Here is a 23,404-nt window from a genome sequence, read left to right as displayed (position 1 = left end):
GAGTGGGTGTTTGCTGCTGTTTTAAGGCCCTTTCTGCAGTTATTAATGCACCATTTATACCTATTCTTTGTCCACTTCATGGACATGTTTGGACACTTGCATTTTCATCTATTTCATGTCTTGGATTGCTGGTTTCCCACCTATACTATATGCTAGCATCTGGAAAGGGCACATATACCCACTTATACCTGAAGAAATATCCAGTGGCACCCAATTATGATGTTTAGAGACTCTTGAATGAGGCGTTCATTATAATGGGGTGAATGTGTGAGGGTGAATCTTGAGAAATTTGTGTATGATTTCTATACATTATTTCAAAGTTATGGGTTTGGATTATGGCATAATTTTCAAGAGACTAACTTTATTTTCACATGCAATGAGTTAGCTTTATGAAACCCTTGTAGCTTTGATGCTTGTTTACCAGCCATTACCTCCTTCCTCCTCCAGGTATTTTTGTAAGTGCACTGGGCTACTTTTTGTTTATAGCAATATATAACAATGATTATAATAATAGATTTTTGTTTCACTTTAGTATAATGTCCTAGTCATCTTCTTTCTCTTTGTCTTCTTTCTGTTTAAATATACCTTGACCTTCCTTCATCTTGTGTTTTGGGACACTGTCTTTTCTTGTTTAACTCTAGCCCTAGTGTATTTGTTAGATGCCTCTCAAGTTGGCTTGAACTCATAGTGGCTCTCCGTCAAACCAAACCAGACCAAATCATGCCTGATCCTGTGGGTTTGATTTGCATCTGCCTACATGCCTCTGGAAACTCTATCAACTTTAGTAAATGACAATACTTATAGGAAGGCTTCACAGCCCTTTTGTTTCTAGGGTTACTACGAATCATGCTCAGCTCTATGGCAATCAATAGCAACAGTGGTAAGAATCTGCATTGCAATCCTGAAGGCACATGGTTCAAATCCATGAGCTGCTCTGTAGGAGAAAAATGAGAATCTCCTCCTGTATAATTAACTGCCTCTGAAAGTCCACTGGAGGGTCAGCTATGATTTGGTTTTGAATCAACAATACACAGTAACAACAATGGTGGTACAAGAGAGCTCTGGTGGCCTACTGGTAAGAAGCTGTGCTGAAACCCCACAGGTAGATAGTTCAAATTCACCAGCTGCTCTGTGGGAGAATTTGGGGCAATTTTCCCCTGTGTGACTTACTACCTCTAAAAACCTCCTGGAGTGTCAGCTATGGGACAGTTCCTAGTTGAAAACACATAAAACCATGGTGGTACATACCACTATTTTTTACATGTATGCACAAGCAGCAAAAGCCAAAGATGAGGAAATTGAGGATTTTTACCATCTTTTGCAGCCTAAAATTGAAAATGCAATCAAGATGCATGAGCAATAGTTGGTGATGACTAAGTTTGAAATGAAGAAGTATTGATTGTCAGAATTATGGATTTGGTAGAAATGAGACTGGAGATTGGCTGAATTGTGTATACTTAATGAAATATTCATTGTAAATACCTTTTATAAAAAACAGAAATAGTGACTATACACTCATATGATGGACTACACAGAAATCAGATTGGCTTCATCTGTGGAAAGAATCATTGAAGAAGTTCAATATCAACAGTCAAGATGAAGCTAAGGGTTGACTGTGGAATATATGAGCATCAATTACTCATGTACAAATTCAAATTGAAGCTCAAGAAAATGAAAGTAAGTCTACCAGAACCAAAATATCATCTTGAGTTCATCCCACTTGAATTTAAAGACTGTCTCAAGAATAGGTTTGAGACATTGACTACTAATGATAGAAGACCAGGAGAGCTGTGGATGACATCAAGGGCATCATCTAGGAAGAAAGCAAGTGATAAGTATGAAGTCAGGGCAGAAAAAGAAAACCAAGAACATATCAGAAGAAATTTCTAATATTGCACAAAGAAGCCACTAAAAAAGAAAATGGGGGGGGGGAGAAATCACAGCCAAGGGGATCTGAGTGTGGTTTAAATAATAACTTAAAAAATAAATAAAAGAGATAAATTGAAGACTCCAAAGTGTAGGTTGAGAATACAAAGCAAAGAACAAAGAAGTGGAGTCAGATTATCAAAAGGGGAGAACTTGCTTGGCATTTCTCCAACTAAAAGAACTGAAAAAAAATTCAAGTCTCAAGTTGCAATACTGTAAGATACCATGGGAAAAAATCTTGGATGATCCAAGAAGCAGCAAAAGAAGATAGAAAGAATATACAGGGTCACTATACCAAAAAGAATTGCCTGACCCGAAAGTAGCCTATGATGAAGAACTAATACTAATGAAGAAAGAAGTTCAAGAGGCACTGAAGGTGTTGGCAAAAAATAAGGACAAGGTGTTAATGGAACCAGTTGGCAGGCTTCAAAAAGCAGATGTAACCCAGGAGATGTTCAATAGACTATGCCAAGAAATCTGGAAAACCTAACCAAATGACTGGAAGATGTCCACATTTGCTCCCATTCCCAAGAAAGGTGAGCCAACAGAACGTCAAAATTACTGAACAGTATCATTGGTTTCACATGCAAGCAAAATATTGCTAAAGATCATCTAAAAAAATGGCTCCAACAGTACATTGACAGAGAACTGCCATAAATTTACTTCAGATTTAAAAGAGGCCATGGCACCACCAGACAATAGCGCTGATGTCAAATGGATCTTGGCTGAAAGTAGAGACTACCAGAAGGATGCCTATTTGTGTTTTATTTGACTATGGGGATAGCAGCAAATGATGGCTAATATTGAAAAGAATGTGAATTCTTTCTAGGAAACATAATAGAGCATCACGATGAGTCAAGTCTTCGGCCCATTTTTTTCATTGAATTGTTTTTGTGTTGTAAGGTTATACTTCTTTTTGTGGTCTGAATATCAGAACTTTACCAGATACATAGTATCCAAAATTTTTCCAGTTGTCTCCTCATTTTATTGATAGACTTGATTAATAGAAACTTTTAACATGAATGAGATCTCATTTATCTAGTTTGTGCTTTGTTGTTTCTATACATTGACTAATGACTTCTTCAAAGACCAATATGCAAACTTTGTAGGTAAACCAGTGTAAAGTGAAAAAGAAAAAGAATTGCAAGAAATTAAACAAACAAACAAACAAAAAACATCCCAGACTCTATTTCCTATCAAGGTCAAGTTCACAAGTGCCGATGGTAAGGAAATGAACATAATTTTTAAAATACAGTTCAACCCACAAGAGAGGAATACAACTCTTTACAGTCTAAACAAAACAAAACAAAACTCAGGCGCACTGGTACTGGGATTCTGACTCATTGCTACCTTCCATCAGGTTGGTTGGTTTGTTTACTTTTATACTGATTTATTTACACAGTTTGAGTACATTGCTTTTGACAAAAGATCCTTCCCATTTCCTTCACACATACCCCGGACCCATTGAATTTTGCAACCCTATGATTAACAACCCAGCCCACCCTCCTCCATCAGGTTCATAAGGATGTAAATCTTAATGAGAGCAAACTGCCTCCTCTTTCTCTAGCAGAGCTGCTGGCGAATTCAAACAACAAACACATAACCTATTATGCCACCTACTTTTGGCTTAAGTCAGTGAAAAAAATGTAAGTGATGGGAAATCTAAACACTTATCATAACATCATGACAGATGAGCCAAACTGATGGGGCAGGATAGAGAGAACGATACCTGAAATAAAGAAGAGTATCAGGATATGTACTGGGGTTAGCAGGGCCCAAACCAGCAGCCTGGAGTTCAGCCCATAGAAGAATCACTAGTAAATGCAGATAGGGATAGAGCTCAGGCAGTGCACTAGATAGTAAGATTCAGAAATGAGAACAAGTCCAACGAGACATGGACACTGTGTCTACATTAGATGAGCAGGAGAAAGGGTAGCTTTATGTCGAGGAGAAGGGGATAAACAGCTTGGCTACTTACTTAGAGATTTGATTTCATCCTATACACCTGTGGCTCTCCCCAGGTGAGAGGAACACAAGCTGGTGCTCGATACAATGTGGAACCACCAGCTGGGGTAGCATCATGTCTGCTTTCTTATAATCTGCCAAGAACTGGAGCATGTAAATGACCTTCCATGTATAGATGGGATTGGATTCAAGGTCAGCCAGAAAATTATGTCCTTTCACTCTAATTTGCTTCCTTAAACTAGAGAGAAAGAGAGATTGCTACAACTGCTATGTTTGGATAACCCTGATGATGCTGGGTGAATGGGCCAGGCCCGTCAATGTAAATTTATGTATCAAAGTCAAGGAAATGCAGAAAATTGCTGTCATCAGCAATGGTGAGGTGGCCTAGGCTGTGCAAAAACAACTGTGTTTAATCATAAGTCCTCTTTGGTATTTTCTTTTTATTATTTAAAAATACGCAATCAGAGATATACATGAAATGAAAAAATAATATACGGGTTTTATTATCAAATTATCTAGTCCCATGCAGGTCCATGGAAGGCTGAATGGGTAAGCCCTTGGCTATTAACTGAAAGGTTAGAATTTCAGAGACATCTAGAGACTCCCCAGAAAAAAAGACCTACTGATTTGGTTTTGCAAAGTGGCAACTATGCAAACCCTGTGGAGTGCAGTCCTATGTTGCAACATATGGGATCACGAGAAGTTAGAATTGGCACCACAGCAGCTGGTCAGTTAGTGACTCTCATTCTAAATGTATAAGATTGAGAGGTAGGAGGGACAACATTGTACTATACCTAGCCCAAGAAGCTGTTCTTTGAACAGCACAAAGTAACACTACATGGTTTAAAGTGAAAAAAGTGTCCATCAGAGCTGTACCCTCACTCCATACTTGTTCAGTCTGTATACTGAGCAAATTATTCAAGAAATAGGACTTTATGAAGAAGAATGTGGTGTCAAGATCAGAGGAACCTTTGTTAGGCAGATGGCACAGCCTTGCTTGTAGAAAGTGAGGAAGACTTGAAATACTTGTTGCAGTGATCAGCCTGCAGTATGGAATACACCTCAATGTCACAAAACCAAAGATTCTCGCCCCTGAGCTATGAGCAACATCATAATACGTGAAGAAAGGACTGTAGTTGTCAATGATTTCTTCTTGCTTGGATCTACAATCAACACCAATGGCACTGGCAGTCAAGAAATCAAAGACTTATTGCATTGGGCAAGTCTGTTGTGAGGGACATCTCTAAAGGAGTGAAGAGCAATAATGTTTGTGTAAAGACTAAGGTGCACCTACTTCAAACCATGGTCTTTTCCATCATCTGCTATGCACCTGAGAGTTGGACAATGAATACAAATGGCAGAATAAAGATCAATGCCTCTGAGTGTCCCATTGACTGCCAAGAGAACAAACATACATGTCTTGGAGAAAATGCAGCTAGAGTGTTCCTTAGAGGCAAGGATGGTGAAGTTTGTCTCACTTACTTTGGATTTGTTGTTAGGAGGGGCTGTTTCTTGGAAAGGTACATCATTCCTTGATGATGTAGAGGGTAAACACAAGAGAGGAAAGCCCTTAAAGAGAGAAGTTAAAGCAGTGGTTGCAGCAATGAGATGAAGTATATCAGAGATGTTAAAGATGGCACAGCACAGGACAAAGTTTGTATCTGCTATTCAAAGGGTCACTATAAAATGTACTTGACTGGATGACACTAAACAACAACGTTGCTCCAGCCAGGAAATCAAGGTATCTAATTGACAGGTTGTTGTTTTTGTTGTTGTTGTGTACCGTCAAGTGAGAACCGACCCATAGCTGACCCTCCAGCGGGTTTTCAGAGGCAGTTAATTGCACAGGAGGAAATAAATAAGAGTGGATAAGGATAGCCAGGGAGCGCTTAATATGGGCATTTGGCATGAAGAGGTTCATCAGCCCCTAGGACATTATTATAACATGTGGAGTGCTAACTTTCATGGTTCCAGTGGTGATGCAGAGACCTTGGACTAACTTACCCTCATCATTCTCTGCCTAAAGAGGCAAGGAGCCAGGGAACAAAATCTAAAAAAAAAAAAAATCTTTTAGTAAGATTTTTATCAAAGGAAATTAATATCACACGTGAAAGAAGGCATTGTTCTTATGTGCCTTTCCTTTGTCGGACTCCAGTTACAATTTTAAAAATTCTTTTTCTAATTAAATCTCCCAGACCGTGTGCTTCTGAGGGTCAGGATCATGTCTGTCATGTTCACCCAAGCTTCCCCAGGGTTGAAGTAACCAACAGCACAGTCTCTTTTCATCTAAGCTATATGAGATGTTTGTTCTGTTAAGGGTCCAGAGAATTCTTGGAGGACAGCACACCCTGACCTGTGAGATCTGAGGAGGGAGCAAAACACAGCATTAACATCATCCGGGCCTTGGTGATGATTGTGCTTAAACCTGGCTATCTTACATCCACACCTTCATTCCTCAATTTCATCAGGCTGCTGGAATAATTAATTGATTGCTGCAGGGGAGGGGGAATGTTTGATTTTTAATGGAAAAACCCCAACACTGCCTCAAACTTTGGTTTCTAATAACCTTTTATTTTTATTTTCCCAATTTTCTAGACAGAGAACCGTGCATCTTCATAAATATATGGGTAGCTAGCAGTGAGAGCTCAGAGACCCTAGGTTCAGTCCACAACCCCATGGATGCACTAGAATCCACAAGGGCCGTGTGGGTTTATCCAATGACAACACCTCACAGTGGAGGGATGAGAGGACAGAGTGCCAGCATCAGCCAGAGGTTGGAGAAACCAGGAGGGGAATGAGGGAATGCTACCCCATGACAAGGAGGAGGATGTGGCTATCCTGTGCCTCAGTACAGATGGGCGGAACTCAGATAACCTGCTCCTCAAGGTCATAGTTTGTACTAACATATTTTAGGAGACTAGATCTTAACTTCCCCAATCCTTTTCTCTCCTCCTTCCTTTTCTTCCTTCTTTCTTTTTTCCTCTTCCTTCTCCCACCCCTTTCTTCATCTTCTTTCTCTGTCCTTGTCTTTTTTCCTCTCTTCCTATTACTTCTTTCTTTGTTCTCTCCCTCTGTCTTCCTTCTCTGTGTCCTACTTATCTCCTATACTGGTCCTCTTTCCTTCTCTTCTTACCTTTTCTCTCTTTCCCTCATCTTTCTTCTCCTTTCATGAAATAAAGTACATTTAATAAGATACTTTGGAGGCTCATGTGTGAAGCAGTTGGATTCTGGAGGGAAGGTTCTTTTTCTAGCTGAAAGTCAATTGTAAACTGGTGGTTTTTTATTTTGTTCATGATCATGTGTGAGTTGACAGGATTTACCAGATTTAGCTAACAAGCAGATGTTGGCTGGAAGCCTCTTGTTTAAATCAATCAGGACCTGGTGGGCAACCCTTTGTATTTGAAAGTCAGTTGGGCCCACAGGCCTGGTACGAATTGTGTTTGGAAGAACATACTTGTAAGTCATACAGCACTTGTCTGTCAGTTTACGGTACTGAGACAACTTAAGGTTGCTATGATGCGGAATGCTGTGCCACTGGTGTGTCAAATTCCATAATGGTTACCCATGGTGGACAGTGTTTGGTAGAGCTCCCAGATTAAGACAGGTTTAGAAGCAGGATTGGCATCCATTTCATAAACATGCCTTTGGAAACTCTATGAACATTAGAGAAGCAATGATATTTATATAACAGGGTTCAGATCACTATGAGTTCTACTTGTAAGGTCACTATAAGTTGTACTTGACTTGATGGGACTTAACAACAACAATAGCAGTCTGAAATAATCAAAGGCTCATTCTCTTCCAGGGAACCTTCTGAGTTACCTTAAGGATGAAAGTTCAACATTCAGTAAATACTTCTCAATTATTGACTATCTGATTATCCAATGTTTTGTACCTATAATAGTACAATGTGTGTCATCTATTTTGCAACTTCATGGCAGCTAGGAGTGAGCACCAAGATACAGGATAACAGAAAATCCTGGTTGTAATGGCTAAGGTGGTGTACCAGCTTGGCTGAGTCCTGATTTGGTTTGAGAGTCGTAACATAACACCATAACTTGATAGCTGTGTAATAAAGACATCAACCATTTTTGTGACCTGGTGTGGTCATCCTCTATTTTCACAAAATGCTAGATTTCACATAATGATTTGGTCTTTGGGACTTGTGTGAGAAGTGAATGTGTGTATTTTCACTCCTTGGTTAGAGACTTTAGACTGTTCATGCCAAAAAAACCACTAACTTTTGAAGAGTCACAAGTATTGTCAATAAGCTGTCTCTTCATTGTTAACTGTTCTTGTTTTAAGTGGAAGGATATTTGTCTAACTTTCAGCTTCTTTCCCTGCCCCTCACTTTACGATCTAGAAAATAAACTAGAAGAGGACCAAAGAAGTGTTTACAAGGGACAGAAAGAATAAAGAATAGTTAAATGTCTAGAAATTGTGGCATTCACTAAAAGGCATTAGTGAACCTGAGTCAGCTTTGTTCAGGTACCTTGTCCCTTTATGCCACAAGATCTCCTAGTATAGCAATGTTGTTGTTATTTGCCTTCAAGTTGGAACAGACCCATAGCTGATCCTTCAGTGGGTTTTCCAAGGCAGTAAATCGCATGGGAGAAAACTGTCCATCCTTCTCCAGTGCAACATCTAGTGGATTCAAACCAGATGCAGGATGGGATTACAGTAAAGCTTTTTACCACTAGACTACTATGTAAGAATAGGTCTCAGTAGTAGTGCCATAAAAGTACAGAACTAAAGGCTGTATTGAATAGCAACATGTTCTATGATGCCCAGCATGAAAAGTCTGTGAGTAATGGAAGAGAAACAAGATTTGAAAAGCAGTGACATTGGTCTTTGTGAAATTCTTCCAAACATGGTATCAGTGAAACTCTAAGTAGAAGATTCCATTCTCACTGATGCTCAGAGATAACAGGAGTCACTTGGTTAATGAAACATGTACACTTGGTAAAGGCACTGCACATCACACCCAAATAAAAAACAGAGAGGCAGAAGTTGTTATTGTTAGGCACTGCTGGTCTGATTCCATATTACCGTAGAATGGAACATGACCTGGTTTTGAGTCATCTTCACCATTATTGCTATGCTTTAGCCCACTTTTGTAACTACCGTGCCAATCCATCTCCTTGAAGATCTTCCTCTTTCTCACTCTTTCCAATGTGAGCGTCTGAGGTGGTATCTTGACACCCTCACATCCAAGGTCATACCTTTCCAAGAAAGTCTTATTCCTTCTTCTGGAAGTCCATGGTATATTCCATATTCATCACCATTACTTCAGTCTTCCTCATTCACTGTCCAACTTTCACATGTGTATGAGATGATTGAAAATACCATTGCTTGGATCAGCCCCACCTTAGTATCAAAAAGACATCTTTGCTTTTTTGACACTTTCAAGGATATTTTGCAACAGATTTACCCAATGTAATGCAGAATTGATTTCTTGACTGCTGTTTCAGTGGGTGTTGATTAGGAATCCAAATAAAATAAAATCCTTGACAACTTCAAAGTCACACAGCAGCAAGTTTAGGAGGCCGGAAGTTTGAATTTAATGTGCAGGCCCTGGGGAATGCTTTCTCTGTTGCTCTGGAGAAAGATCCTTATCTCTTCAGCTTTTAACTTCTTGAGTGTCTCCATGTGGCATGACATCTCTTTTACCCCTTTTCTCTTCCACTCACTGATTTAATCTCTTTCTTCTCTCAGAAGAGAATGACTCAAGCTATGCCAATACTAAGACCCTCCCCAGATGATTTGACACACGACAGAAGCAACAGGCTTGCGCACGCTTGAGATTGGGAGAATGGCACAGGATAGGGCAAATTTCCAATCTGTTGTTCAGACGGTCGCTGAGAATTGTAGTCAGCTTGAACAAGAACAACAGTGATAATGTATATTAACATAACAGAGACAATTTATTCTTAAGTGTTATAAAACCACAGATACAAAGGCTTAAAATTCACAACATTTCTTGTTGAGGGACACAATTCAACCTATAAGACTGAGTGTGGGCAGAAGTTTAGCAGAGTATACATAAAGCTTAGGGTATAGACTCAGTTTCTGTCAGTTTGAGGGAAGATTTGGGGAGTAGAAAGGGTGATTGTTAACATAGTGACCATAATTAACAAAATGTTGACAAGTGTTTTTTTGAGTTGTTTTTTTTAACACAGATATTTACCACAATTTAAAAAAAATCAAAGAAAGAAAAAGACATTGCAAATTGTTATAGGAACCACAAGAAATGAGATTTATTAGAACACATGTGTTTGCACATTTACCTGTAGCTGTCCTACATGTAACATGTGGGCCTGTGTAAAAAGAATGCTGGAATCCTACCCAATTGTCAATACTTTTGATCAGTTTTACTACAGGAAGGACTGCCTTAACTTTCCAGGCTCTCTATCACAAAATCATTTTATAAATAGGTTATCAGAGTAAAAAAAAAAAAAAAAAGTCAATTGGCATCATCATGATAGATGGTGAAGAGACTGAGATTGTTAACAGTTTGCTTGGGTCCACAATCAACACTCTTGGCACCAGCAGCCAGGAAATTAAAAGATGTCTGTGGTTAGAGACCTCTCTAAAGTGCTGAAGTGCAAAGATGTCAGTCTGGAGACTAGGGTTTGCCTTATATAGGCCATGGCCTTTCCTATGTGTCAGAGAGCTGGACGATGACTCGCAAACATAGAAGGAGAATGGATGTCTCTGAGCCGTGGTGTTGGAGAAGAGTATTGCGTATCCTATGGACTGATAAGAGAATGAACAGGTTCATCCTGGAGAGGGTTAAACCAAGCTGCTCCATGGAGGCAAGGATTCTGAAGCTTCATCTGACATACTTTGGACATGTTGCAAGGAGGGACCAGTCCTTTGAGAGGGATGTCAAGCTTAGCAGGGTGGAGGGACAGAGCAGGAGAGTAAGACCCTCTATGAGGTGATGGATTCAGTGACTGGAGCAATGCGGGTAGGTGTGTCAGAGACAGTGACATTGGCACAGGATAGAGCAGGGTTTAGGGCTGTTGTACGTATGAGTCACAGGTGACTTGACAGCACATAACAATAACAAGTTAAAACTTACAGGAAGAGTATAGTACTTATTTTAGGTGGATGTTAATGTCTATATTATTTTCCGTGGATTTTTAAATAATTGGTTTTCACCATCTTTCAAAAGATATAATATTTTTGTAATTTCTTTTCTTCTATTGCATGATCATTTTTATATCTAACTTTGCATTTCTATTTTCATGGATGTGTAAATTAAAGAGGCCCCTAGACTGTGTAACCCTCATGTCTCCCAGACCAGGACCTTTCATGCTAGCAGCTGTGGACCAAGGAGCAGGTTTCTCTGCCCAAAGAGCCTACATTCTTGAGACAGTGTAGTCACGACTCCTGCCAGGGTACTGGCCGCTGTTTGCAGGGTTGCAAGGTCTTCCACCTTGTGATTTTCTCTGATTTCTGCTCTGGCTGAGAAAGCCAGCAGGGATGAACAGTCTCCCCAGCACAGCTTCACTGAGGCACAACTGTGCAAGTCTTCATTTTGTTATCAATCAATTTCTAGCTGTTTCAATTCAGGGCAAGGTCGGATAACTACCTGGGAAATTATTCCTCGGATTCCTATTGTTTGGGGGGTTAAGTTCTCCCTTGACCATGTTGTCTGCTGTAAGACTCTTACCTGGCTTTACTGTTTTCTTTAACAGAGTTGGTGTGGACCTGGATGAAGAGCTGAAGAAAGAACCCTCTTCACATGAGGCAAGTAATAAGAGCCAATGTGTGGACGTATAGCAACGCGAGAGGATCTGTTCAGGGAACACGTGCAATTATCCAGAAAGTGGCTGAAAGGTGTATTCTAATCTGGGCTTCCTCTGCTGATGAAACAAATCAAAGGAATAGAGTGCTCAATACTCATAAGCCTATCAATCCTTAGAACTAGCATATTCCTCATTGTACATCATTTCTACTTGTACATCATTGTATCAACAGCAGTAGCTCTTGAAACTCTGTGAAAGAGGGGTAAAGGGAAACTCTGGTGGCCTAGTGGCATGGAGCTATGCTGCAATCCCGAAGGCACTCGGTTCAAATCTACCAGAAGCTATGCTGGAGAAGGAAAGACAATCTTCTCCTGTGCCAGTGGGATCTGATTCGACAGTACACAACAAGAATTAAAAAAAGAAGAGGGGTAAGGGTGTGACCTATAGGATGAAGAACCCAAAAGTTCAAGTCCCTAACCAACAGCTTGCCAGTTAGTTGGGCATATTCAGGTTCTTTTAGTGTTAAGTTTCCTCATTTCATAAAAATTTTGGTGATCCAGTACATGCTGGGCATGCAACAGATAGACATGTGTCTTCTACATGGTGTATGATATATCAGGTAAATTATTCTTTTTTTAACAAAGATGATTTAATCTATTTGGTTTTCAAAGCAATAATTTTAGTTTGGCATAAAAAAAATAGTGCAGGCTTGATTCATGCTACCTGAAGAACATTTGAAATAGATGATGATCAAGGCATCAAATAGTTCATCAAATTTCAACAGGGCTTATTACACAGGTACTCACCAATCGCCAGAGAGTAGAACAAATGTAGTTCAAAGGCTTTACAGTCATCATCACTGATTATCTGTCACATGTTTTCTTAAATAATACAGTGTGTAATATGGACATTGTGCAAACAACATATTTCTCTGATCTTGCATTTTCTTTTAGCTTCTTGGACAAGTTCTGTACCTTAGCAGTGGCTTTCAACATGCCAAGGATTCACGTTTGTATTTGGTTCTCAGTCCACGCCATTGGCAATTCCTTCATAGCTGATTTAGATCCCTCTTACATTTCTGTTAGGGAGCTATGGTGGCATAGCAAGTTGCGTTACTAATTCAAAGGCTGTGTGTATCTAGTGATCTGAATTAACCAGTAGGTCCACTGGGGTAAGATGGGCAATCTCCTTCCTGTCTGGCTTATCACCTTGGAAACTCAGTGGAGAACTGAGTTTGAGTATTTGTTGTAGCTTTCTGTGACATCTTGGAGAATTCTTTTTTTAAAAAAAAATTAATGTAACTGAACACCTACAGAGATTTTGGAATTCCATTCATTCATTGTTGCCCTTTTCTCCGCCCCCCCCACCCCCAGTTCGCACCTCTCCTTGAAAAGCAAAAGAAAAACTCCTTCATTGGTACACAATACCCTTGCACACCCCCACCCTGAGTATACTCCACTCTGCAACCCTCATTCCAGACTCTTATGATAATCATAATGCCCTAAAATATATTACTTTTAAACTATTCTCTCCCTCATTGGCTTCAATGCAGTGAACATAATTTATCCAGTTTTTCTCACAATGGAATACTACGCTGCATTGAAAAACAAGGAACTCATGCAATATTATTCAAAATGGGTGACCCTGGAGGACATTATGCTGAGTGAAATATCTCAGTCACCAAAGGACAAATACTATATGGTGACCCTGTTGTAGAATGAGACTGACAACCGGATGGAGGTAAGACTGAGAATTATTTTTTTGTTATTATTATTATTATACTAGTTTATTTCTAAAATTTGGATGCATTGTTTTCCAGACCAGATTCTTCCAATTTCCTTCACACACACACCCCAAATTATACAACTCTATGATTAATCCCACCGCCGGCCTGCACATCCTTATCCCTCAGCTTCCACCCTCCGCAACCCCTTGGATCGTTATACTCATTCTACAGTAATGGTTTTATACAATATTTGTCCTTATGGGACTGAGTTCGTTCACTTAGCATAATGTTCTCCAGTCTCTCCCAGGTTAGGTAGTATTTTACAAAATCATTGTTCCTGCGTGCTGCATAATATTCCATTGTGTGAATATTCCATAATTTCTCAATCCATTCATTTGTGGTTGGACATCTGGGCTGTTTCCACATTCTTGCAATGGTGAATAATGCTGCTGTGAACAATGGTGTACAAGTCTCTGTGCCTCAGTTGTCATTTTCTTAAGGTATATTCCAAGTAGTGGAATAGCTGGGTCATATGGAATTTTTATGTTCAGCTTTTGAAGAAGTGCCAAACTGCCTTCCAGAATGGTTGTACCATTTTACAATCCCACCAACAATGTAAAAGAGTTCCTTTCTTACCACACCCTCTCCAGTACTTATTACTTGCTGCCCTATTAAACTTTTCCACTGTTACTGGAGTCAGATGTTAACAGGTAAATTATTCTTATTGTTGTTGTTACGTGCCATTGAGTTGCCTGTGACTTATAGCAACCCTATGCACAACAGCTCTGAACTCCTGCTCTATCTAGAGCCAATTTCATTGTCTCTTACACATCTAACCCATTACCCCAGTCACTGAGTCTGTCCATCTAATCTGGGTCTTCCTCTCCTACATGCTGTCCCCCCACTCTCCCAAACTTGATGTCCCTTTCCATGACTGGTTCCTCCTGGCAACATGTCCAAAGTACGTCAGACAGAGCTTCAAAATCCTTGCCTCCTGGGAGCAGCTTGGTTTCACCCTCTTCAGAACTCCTCTTCATCCTTTGTTTGTTCTCTTCGGAATCCAGAGTATGTTCAATGCTCTTCTCCAATACCACAGCTCAAAGACATCAATTCTTCTATCATCCTTAGTCATTGCCCACCTCTCTGATGTATAGCAAGAAATTGTGAAGACCATGGCCTGAATTATGTACACCTTAGTCTCCAGATTGACATCGTTGCCCTTCAGTACTCTGGAGAGGCCCCTGACAGTAGATTTTCCCAGTGCAATTCCTCTTTTGATTTCCTGACTGCTGGTGCAGAGAGAGTTGATTGTGGAACTGAGCAAGCTGAAATTATTAACTACTTCAGTCTCTTCTCCATCTATCATGGTGCAGCCAATTGGCCCAGTGTTGAGATCTTGATGTTGAGCTTCAATCTGTATTACTGCCATTAAACTGGCTCCTGGCCCATGACAATCTCATCCACTTTGGAACACAGCACTGCCTGATCCTAGAGCATCTCCATGATTGGGTGCAGGTAGGACCATGTAATTTATATGATTCGCATTGGCTGATTTTTGGAAGGAGATTGTCACACCATTCTTCCTTGACCCTCTCAGTCTGGAAAGTCCAGTGAAAGAAACGTCTTCAGCATCTTAGCAACACACACACCTCCTCCTCCACTGACAAATAAGTGGTGGATGTACATGGAACACACTGGCTGGAACTCAAGCCTAAGTATCCCACGTGGAAAATGAGAATTCTACCATTGAACTAAACAACAGTAACCATTGAATGACCATTGCCTTCCACAAGTGTATAGAAATACTGAAATAGGCAAGACAGAGAGAAGCTACCCATTATCTACAGAGATCTGAAAAGTCCTGTCCAGATTTGCTCAGAACAATATGTAATTCCTGAAAGTAAACAAGACAAATGTATTCTCCAAACTCTAGACTTGTATCTGACATAATCATTAAGTCAATCATTGCTGATTTTGCTTGTTAACTCAGTATTCCATAGAGAGTAGTGCTGCTAAACCAAAGACTACCATCTCTCCAATGGTTCAAATCCACCATCAGCTTTGATGAAGGAAGCCACCTAATAATCTCATTCTATGTGCTTTACAGCCTCAGAAGCCCAAGGGACAGTCAACTCTGAGTCAGTTCTGATTCAGTGGCAATGAGTTTTCTGTTGTTGTTGTTAAGTGCTGTCCAGTCAAAGGCTACTCATAGCGACCCTATGAAGGAGAGTCCTCAATGCTTGTGTGCCTTTCATCCTCTCTCCAGGTTCATAGGGTTTCCGGAGGCAAGCTATTATGCAAGTGGATGCCACTCCTCCTTCCAAGCTTGTTTTAATAGGGGAGCTCCACCCCACTCTCTGTCCACACTGGGTAGCCAACCATTAACATATTTGACACATCAGTGTCAGCCTCACAGCAAACAAAAGTGACCACAGGAAGGCAACTTGTACACCACGGCTATACTACCGAGAGGAATGTCTGAACAAAAACAATGAAAGACTGGCTTCAGCTGACATTAAATAACCCAAGACCCTAGGCAGGGCTTGTTGACCTTGCAGTGCCTTACCAGCCCGGCATGCCCAAATGCTGGCAAACTCCCTGCCCCAGACCCCCATCTGGCAGGTCCACTCTGCCAATCCCCTCGTGGGCCCCCAAAAGCCACCACACATGCCCGGAGTCCTCAAACCTACCGTGCCTCCAGAAATGAGTTTTTAGTTACGTTTAAAAAAAAAAACCAACCAAACAACCCAAGTGTGGAGATGTAGTACCTTTGTCTAAAATTAAAATAGGTAGATATGTTGTTGTAGAGTCAGAACCGACCCATAGATGACCCTTCTGTGGGTTTTCAGAGGCAGTTAATCACAGGAGAGCAGATTGTCCATCTTCTCCCATGTAGCAACCGGTGGGTTTGAACTGTAGCAGAGGTTCTGGTCACTAGGCCACCACAGCTCCCTATTGTTGTTGTATAATAAGACAAAAATATTAAATAAGTGATGTTACTTAATTGAGCCAGCAAATTTAAGTATGAAGGGGATCTATCTCTCTTTTTTGAGTTTTACGTGTTTGGGATGAATTTTATTTTGTTTTTATTTTTTTATTATTAATTTCAATGAACACTTACAGATATTTTGGATTTCCATTCATTCGTTGATATGGCCTCCTGAGGACCATCAGGCTAGTGTTTCGGGGAAGGATGGTAGCCTCCTGGTTTAGCTAGCTCTAAAGAATGCTCTTTGGAGGCAAGGATGGTGAAGCTTCATCTCCCATGCTTTGGGCATGTTGCTAGGAGAGGTTATTCCTTAGAAAGGAACATCATGCTTGGAAAGGTTGAAGGTGAGTGAACGAGAAGAAGACCATCCATGAGAAGAATTTTCACAGTGGCTGCAACCGTGGGCTCTAGTGTGTCAGAGACGGTGAGAATGGCACAGGACAGCGTTCAGATCCATCGTTCAGCGAGTCACTATAAACTGTACTCAACTCGATGGCACCTAACAACAACAGCAGAAGGAAGGACTCACGCTCTGCAGAAAGAGCGGGGAAATGTAAGTTGGTGGTGATCCTGGCTCACATATACATTGAATTTTCTTTGTCACAGACGTTCCAAGACCAGTCTCGGGCTGTTTTCGCCATCTTCATTGGCTAGGAGGTGTACCTAGCACCCTGGGACCAGGCAGCCTGATGCCCTTCAGGCAAACATCTAAAACAGTCTTTTACAGTGCTGGCTGTAATGAAAAGTTAGTGAGGGATGGTGTGCTTAATTTTTAGAAATCATTTTCATTTTGTCTAGGTCAATTATCTATTCTACTTTTAAGCAAAACTTTTATCTAAATGTTATCCTTCTCATATGCCTTTTTTTTAAAAAAAGAGAAAGGTAGTTAGAATTGGAAAATGTATCAAAGAAAATCCTTCCCTTTCCTCCAATTACACACTAATTTACAGTCATACCTAGTTTTTGGTACAATTCCTTACCAACCTGAATCCTTGTTGCAGTTTAAATGTATTTTATTTTATCTCAGCTATCTGGCACTTATAACAAAGTTTACCATTGTAATCAGTAATAACTGATACTTGAAGATGTTTATTGTAAACAGAAAGCATTTTTTTAGAGGCATAGGAATAGAGTAGTAAAATATAAACTATGTGTTATTTGGAGTCAGACATTAGTTTCTAGTCTTGATTTTGCTATTTAATCTTGAGCAAGATTTTTACATCGTTAGGTCTCACTTTCTTATCTGTGAAATGTGAGTAATAATAATGCCTACCTCTCCGGTTTGTTATGAGAATCCAGGGAAATTGTATTTATTAAAACTACCTAACAAAAAGGAGCTCTGGTGGATTAGTGGTAAGCTGCACTGCAATCCTGAAGGCACACAGTTCAAACCCACCAACTACTCCACAGGAGAAAGAGGAGTAATCTCCTCCTGTGCAATTAACTGCCTCTGAAAATCCTCCAGAGGGTCAGCAGTGGGTCGGTTCCAACTCAATGGTACCCAGCAACAACAACAGCAACCCAACAGGAACTGAGGAAAAGACCCAACATCTGTTGTCATCAATTCAGTTCTGAGACAGGCCAGCCCAGAGGTCACAGAGTAGAACTGAGCTTGAGAGTTTCCTTGGTTGTAATATTTAAGGAAGCAGATCACCAGGCCTTTCGTACAAGACACTCCTGGTGAGCTCAAACCACCAACCCTTTGATCAGCCAAAACTCAAAATCTCGCTGCGCTGCCATCAAGTCCAAACTGACTCATAGCCGACCCTCTAGCAAATTTTCAGAGGTTGTAAATCACATGGAAGGTTGCTTATCTTTCTCTCAGAGCCTCTACTGGGTTTGAATCCCCAGAAAGCCGTAATCTAGGTTAGCAGTGTAACACTGTGCAGATTTAGGGATCTTCTGAGCCTCCAAAGGACTGAGAAACTGCACTGCAATCTGAAGGCACGCGGTTCAAATCCACCAGCCGTTCCGCGGGAGGGTGGACAATCTCCTCCCATGCGATTTTTTGCCTCTGAAAACCCACCGGAGGGTCAGCTATGGGTCGGTTCTGTCTCAAAAGTACACAAGGGAGCTCTGGGGGCTTAGTGGTAAGGAACTATACTGCCAACCAAATAGTACTTGGTTCAAATCTACCAACTGTTCGATGGGATAGAGACGGGCAAAATCCCTCCTCTCCAAGCAGTTTACTACATCCGAAAAGCGGCGGCTGTAGAGGCAGCTCTGAGTCGGTTCCAACCTGACAATATGCAACAGCAAGGACTCTTTCTAACTAAATGAACCTCCCCTTTTACAAGGCATTTGAGGCAGTACACTCTACTACCACATAGAGTAAAGTACAAGCAGTCCCTAGATGATGAGCATGGCCACACCTAAATCTGTCTTTAAGTCAAATATGCATACAAATCAGAACAATTAGGTATAGTTCATATCTAATGTCAGTTAGTCAGATGCTTGTATTCATTTACAGTGTACCTTTCTATGCATAAAACATTAAAGAAACAACACTTCCAGATATACTTAAACCTCTTTAACATAGTAAAACAGTCATAATAGTGTTTAGCTGAGGATCACAAAATATTTCCCACTTGTTAATATTAACCATTGTATATTCCTTGACTTTTTAAAATATGATTGGTTTTATGCTAGTTAATTCCTAACTACAGGCTGTATAGAAATTGGGTATCTACAATCAGAGACTGCCTATAATACTAAAATATTTTTAATGAATTTAAGACTAATGTAAAAGTGAGTGAGCACTTAAAGACAGATATAAAAGCCGACTGTGAATAAGTACATCATAAGATTTTGCTTACTTACTGTAGACAGAGTAGAAGTAAATTTTCTGGCGGCTAAAGGGGTGGTGTTGTTCTTGTTATGTGCAACTCACAGCACCCCTATGCACAATATCTCTGAACCCTGGTCTATCCTGAGCCAATCTCACTGTCTCTGACACATCTACCCTCATTACCCCTGTCACTATGTCAAACCATCTCATCCAGGGTCTTTCTCTCCTGTACTGTCCCTCCACCCTTCCAAGCTTGATGTCTCCCTCCAAGGACTGATCCCTCCTGGCAACATGCCCAAAGTATGTGAGACAGAGCCTCAACATCCCTGCCTCCTAAGAGCAGCTTGGTTTCACCCTCTTCCAGACAAATCTGTTTGTTCTCTTGGCACCATGGTGTGTTCAAGGGAAGAGAAAACAATAATCAGTAATATGCTGCTGCTGTTGTTGTTGTACAAATCAAGCTAAGATTTATAGTGACCCTGTGAACAATCTGAACTTTGCCCTATCCTGCGCCATCCTCACAATCTCTGCCGTGTGTAAGCCTGTTTTATCATCACTAAGTCAATCCGTCTTGTTGAAGATCTTTTCCTCCTGCTCTGACTCCCCACCTTTCTCAGCATGATGTCTTTTTCCCAGCTCTGGTCCCTTCTGACAACGTGCCCAAACTGTACAAGGTGAAGATTCTACTCCCTTGTGTAATACACCAAAGTCCTATCATTAGAGAAAAATCATATCTTTTTCTCCAGCAATGCAAAACTTCACATGTAACTTAACTTAAGAGAAATTTCTCCTGGGGCTTTGTGTAGAAGACACAAAGAAAGCTGTCTGACTGTTAAGTAACTAACCCTATTATCATTTACAGGGTTCTTACTGAACTGTTGCAGCTTAAAAAATTTTCATTTTTAAAAAATGTACTGCAAGTATTCTTATTTACAATAAAATGTCACTGATGAAGTAGTTACATTTCAGAAGGAGGTTTTCTTAACACCTTAGAGTAATTCTTATCTACAACATCAAGTACAGGAAGGAGTGGGATGTGGCCGGAAGTAGCAAGCCCATGTCTGTGCATCCGCTGTTCAACCGGTAGAGACTTTCATTGATATTTTCCAAACCTTATGTCTAGAAGTTATCTGTTCTTATTTTGCCTGCAAGCTCTTTGCTTATATTCAGCATTTATTTCTTTTTCAAATTAAGAAACATACATCCTAATTCCAAGAGGGTGCAACTATTCCACTATTTTACATTTTATTAAACTTAGTTTCAGTAAACAATTAGTATAATCTTTGCACTGGTCAACCTTGTGTATATGCTGTGTTGAGTGCCATCGAGTTGACACTGACCCATAGCTGACCCTCCATCAGGTTTTCAGAGGCAATAAATAGCATAGGAGAAGATTGCTCATCTTTCTTCTCCAGAGCAGCTGGTGGATTAGAACTGTGTGCCTTTGGGATTGCAGCACAGCTTTATATTACTAGGTTTGTGTTAACAGGTAATCTTTTAACTAGTTAACATTGCTGCTGTTGTTGGGTGCCATCACGTCAAGTACAAATCATAGCAACTCTGTGAATAACAGATCTGAAGCCTGTCCCGTCCTGTACCGTCTTCACCAGTTCTGATACACTTGAGGCCATTGCTGGCGTCACTGTGTCAGTCCATCTCATTGAAAGTCTTCCTCTCTTTCACTGACCCCCCATCTTTCTAAGCATGATAACCCTTTCCAAGGAACAGCCTCTCCTAGAAACATGTTCAAAGTATGAGGCATGAAACTTTACCATCCTTGTTTCCAAGGAATACTTTGATTGCATCTTTTCCAAGACATAGCTGTTCATTCTTTTGAGAGTCCATGAAATATCCAGTACTCTTCTTCACCTCCACAACTCAAAGGCAATCAATTCTTCTTCTGCCACCTTTATTCATTGCCCAGGTTTTCAGATGCATAGAAAATGATTTGTAAAAAAAAAGAAAAAGAAAAACACAAAACACCATAAAACCGAAAACAAACAAAACCATGACCTGAATCAGGCACACCTTAGTCTTGAAACTGACACCATTGCTCTTTGGTATTTTGGGGCGATTCCTGGTAGTAGCTTTGCTCAAAGTAACACACCTTCTTATCTACTGATTGCTGGTACCAAGGGTCTTGATTATGGATCCAAGTAATATTTAAAAAGCATGTTCTGTATATGAGTATTGAACTTTAAATACATATCCTATGGATATGTCAGCATGAGAGATTGGGGATATGATAGTTGTGAATTTTAAAGCTCTCAAAAGTGAGAAAAAGGAAACATCTCAGACAATCCACAAAATAAGAAGTTTCTTCTCTGTTTTTTGAAGAATACCATTAGGGAGCAGGTTAGATGAAGTGAAGCTTCACACACGCTTTGAATCCTTCTATATCAAAGCCCACTTACCAAGAGGAGATGCCATAATTGCTTCTCTTCCCCATTTATGATGATCATCCCACTATTTGTTGTTCTTGACATATATATTAATCATTTAATTCTCCAATAAACCCTATGAGTGGATACTCTTACTGTCCTCATTTTACAAATAAAGGAAATGGGTACAGAGGAGAAGCCTGGCTACAAACAAAAGCTGGGGGTTCAAATCCACCAGTGACTCTTTGGGAGAAAAGATCTGGAGACCTGATCTCATACAGTAGATTGTTCTCCTCTGTCTCATATATAGGATTGTTCTCCTCTATTCTGTAAAGTCACTATGAGTCGAAGTTGAATCCGCGGTCCACAGGCCAACTTACAGAGAGCTTAGGTCACTTGCCAAGGCGGCATAACTGGCTGATCTGAAATTCAACCCAGACAATTTGATTCCAGTATTCACAATTTTTAACTAGTATCTCTACCTTTTAGCTTGCCTGCCTTCATTCATTCATTGTATGTTGTTATTGTTGTATTGTTGTTATGTGTTGTCAGCTCTGACTCATACTGACCCCCTGTCCAACAGCTCTGAACCCTACTCTATCCTGAACCAACTTCCTTGTTTCTGACACACCTACCCCATTACCCCAGTCACTGAGTCAATCCATCTCATCCATGGTATTCCTCTCTTGTGTTGTCCATCCACACTTCCAAGCATGATGTTTCTCTCTTCCTTTCAATATACTCAAAGTATGTCAGATAGAGCTTCAAAATTCATGCTTCTAAAGAGCAGCTTGGTTTCACCATCTCCAGGATGAGACTCTGTTCTCTTAGCAGTCCATGTATATTCAATACTCTTCAGCACCACAATTCAAAAGGCATTGATTCTTTTTTCTATCATACTTATTTTCCAGCTCTCTGATGGAAACAAGTAATTGAGAAGACCATGGCCTAAATCAGGCACACCTCAGTCTCTAGACTGACATAGTTGCTCTCATCAACACAGAATGTTAGCCTAGTCTAGAATGTTAGCTATTAGCCTAGTCCATAGGTAGTTGCAAAGTTGGCCCAAAGGCCATATCACTCTGTAAGTTCCAGCCCAACAGTGGCTCCATGGGAGAAAGAAGTTTTCATTCCATTTGATTAACAGCTTCCAAAATTCAGTAGAGAGTCAACTATGAGTCATTGTTCCAACTTGAGAGCTATGCGTTTGAGTGACACCTATCAGAAAGGAGGCCTGGTTGAATGTTCCAATGTTTACCCAAAAGTCAGTGACTCAAAGCCATTAGTCATTCCATGGAGAAAAGATGAGGAAGTATGCGTCTGTAAGACTTATGCCCCTAGAAACCCTATATTGTTGCTGTTAGGTGCCATCCAGTCAAGTATGACTCATAGCGACCCTACGAACAGCCACTCTGAACTCTATCCTGTGCTATCCTGTGCCACCCTCATCCTCTTCAAGACACTAGAGCCCACTGCTGAAGTCAATGTGTCAATCCATCCCACTGGGGATCCTTTACTCCTCCACTGACCCTCCAGCTTTCCAAGTATGATGTCCCTTTCCAAGGCATAGTGTCACCAAGCTACATGTCCAAAGGGTGAAAGATAAAGCGTCACATTTTTACTGCCAAGGAGCACTCTGGCTGCACTTTTTCCAAGATATATATGTTTGTTCTCTTGGCAGTCTATGGATATCCAGGAAGAGTACAAACGGTCATTACAAAGACAGAAGAGGAAGAAAAGACCAAAATGGATGTCAGAAGAAACTCTGAAGATTGCACTGGAACGTAGAGAAGCCAAAGCACAAGGAAGAATTCAAGACACTAAAGAGCTGAACAGACGATTCCAAAAGGCAGCACGGAATGACAAAGCAAAATA

The 23,404-nt window shown here is 40.5% G+C and overlaps 1 protein-coding gene across 1 annotated transcript in view; it reads left to right on the top strand.

The window, feature by feature from the left end:
- The window catches only part of SLC9A9 (solute carrier family 9, subfamily A (NHE9, cation proton antiporter 9), member 9), a 1,074,946-nt gene that overhangs the window by 828,361 nt on the left and 223,181 nt on the right, over positions 1-23,404 (top strand). Inside the window, exon 12 of the mRNA XM_006895119.1 lies at positions 11,595-11,646. Within this exon, the coding sequence (XP_006895181.1) occupies positions 11,595-11,646 (52 nt within the window). The remainder of the gene's footprint in view (positions 1-11,594; positions 11,647-23,404) is intronic.

The sequence above is a fragment of the Elephantulus edwardii genome, unplaced genomic scaffold, assembly GCF_000299155.1.
Source record: "Elephantulus edwardii isolate Elephantulus edwardi_28Jun2011 unplaced genomic scaffold, EleEdw1.0 scaffold00158, whole genome shotgun sequence".
Taxonomy (NCBI): domain Eukaryota; kingdom Metazoa; phylum Chordata; class Mammalia; order Macroscelidea; family Macroscelididae; genus Elephantulus; species Elephantulus edwardii.
This window is presented reverse-complemented; position numbering and strand designations above follow the sequence as displayed.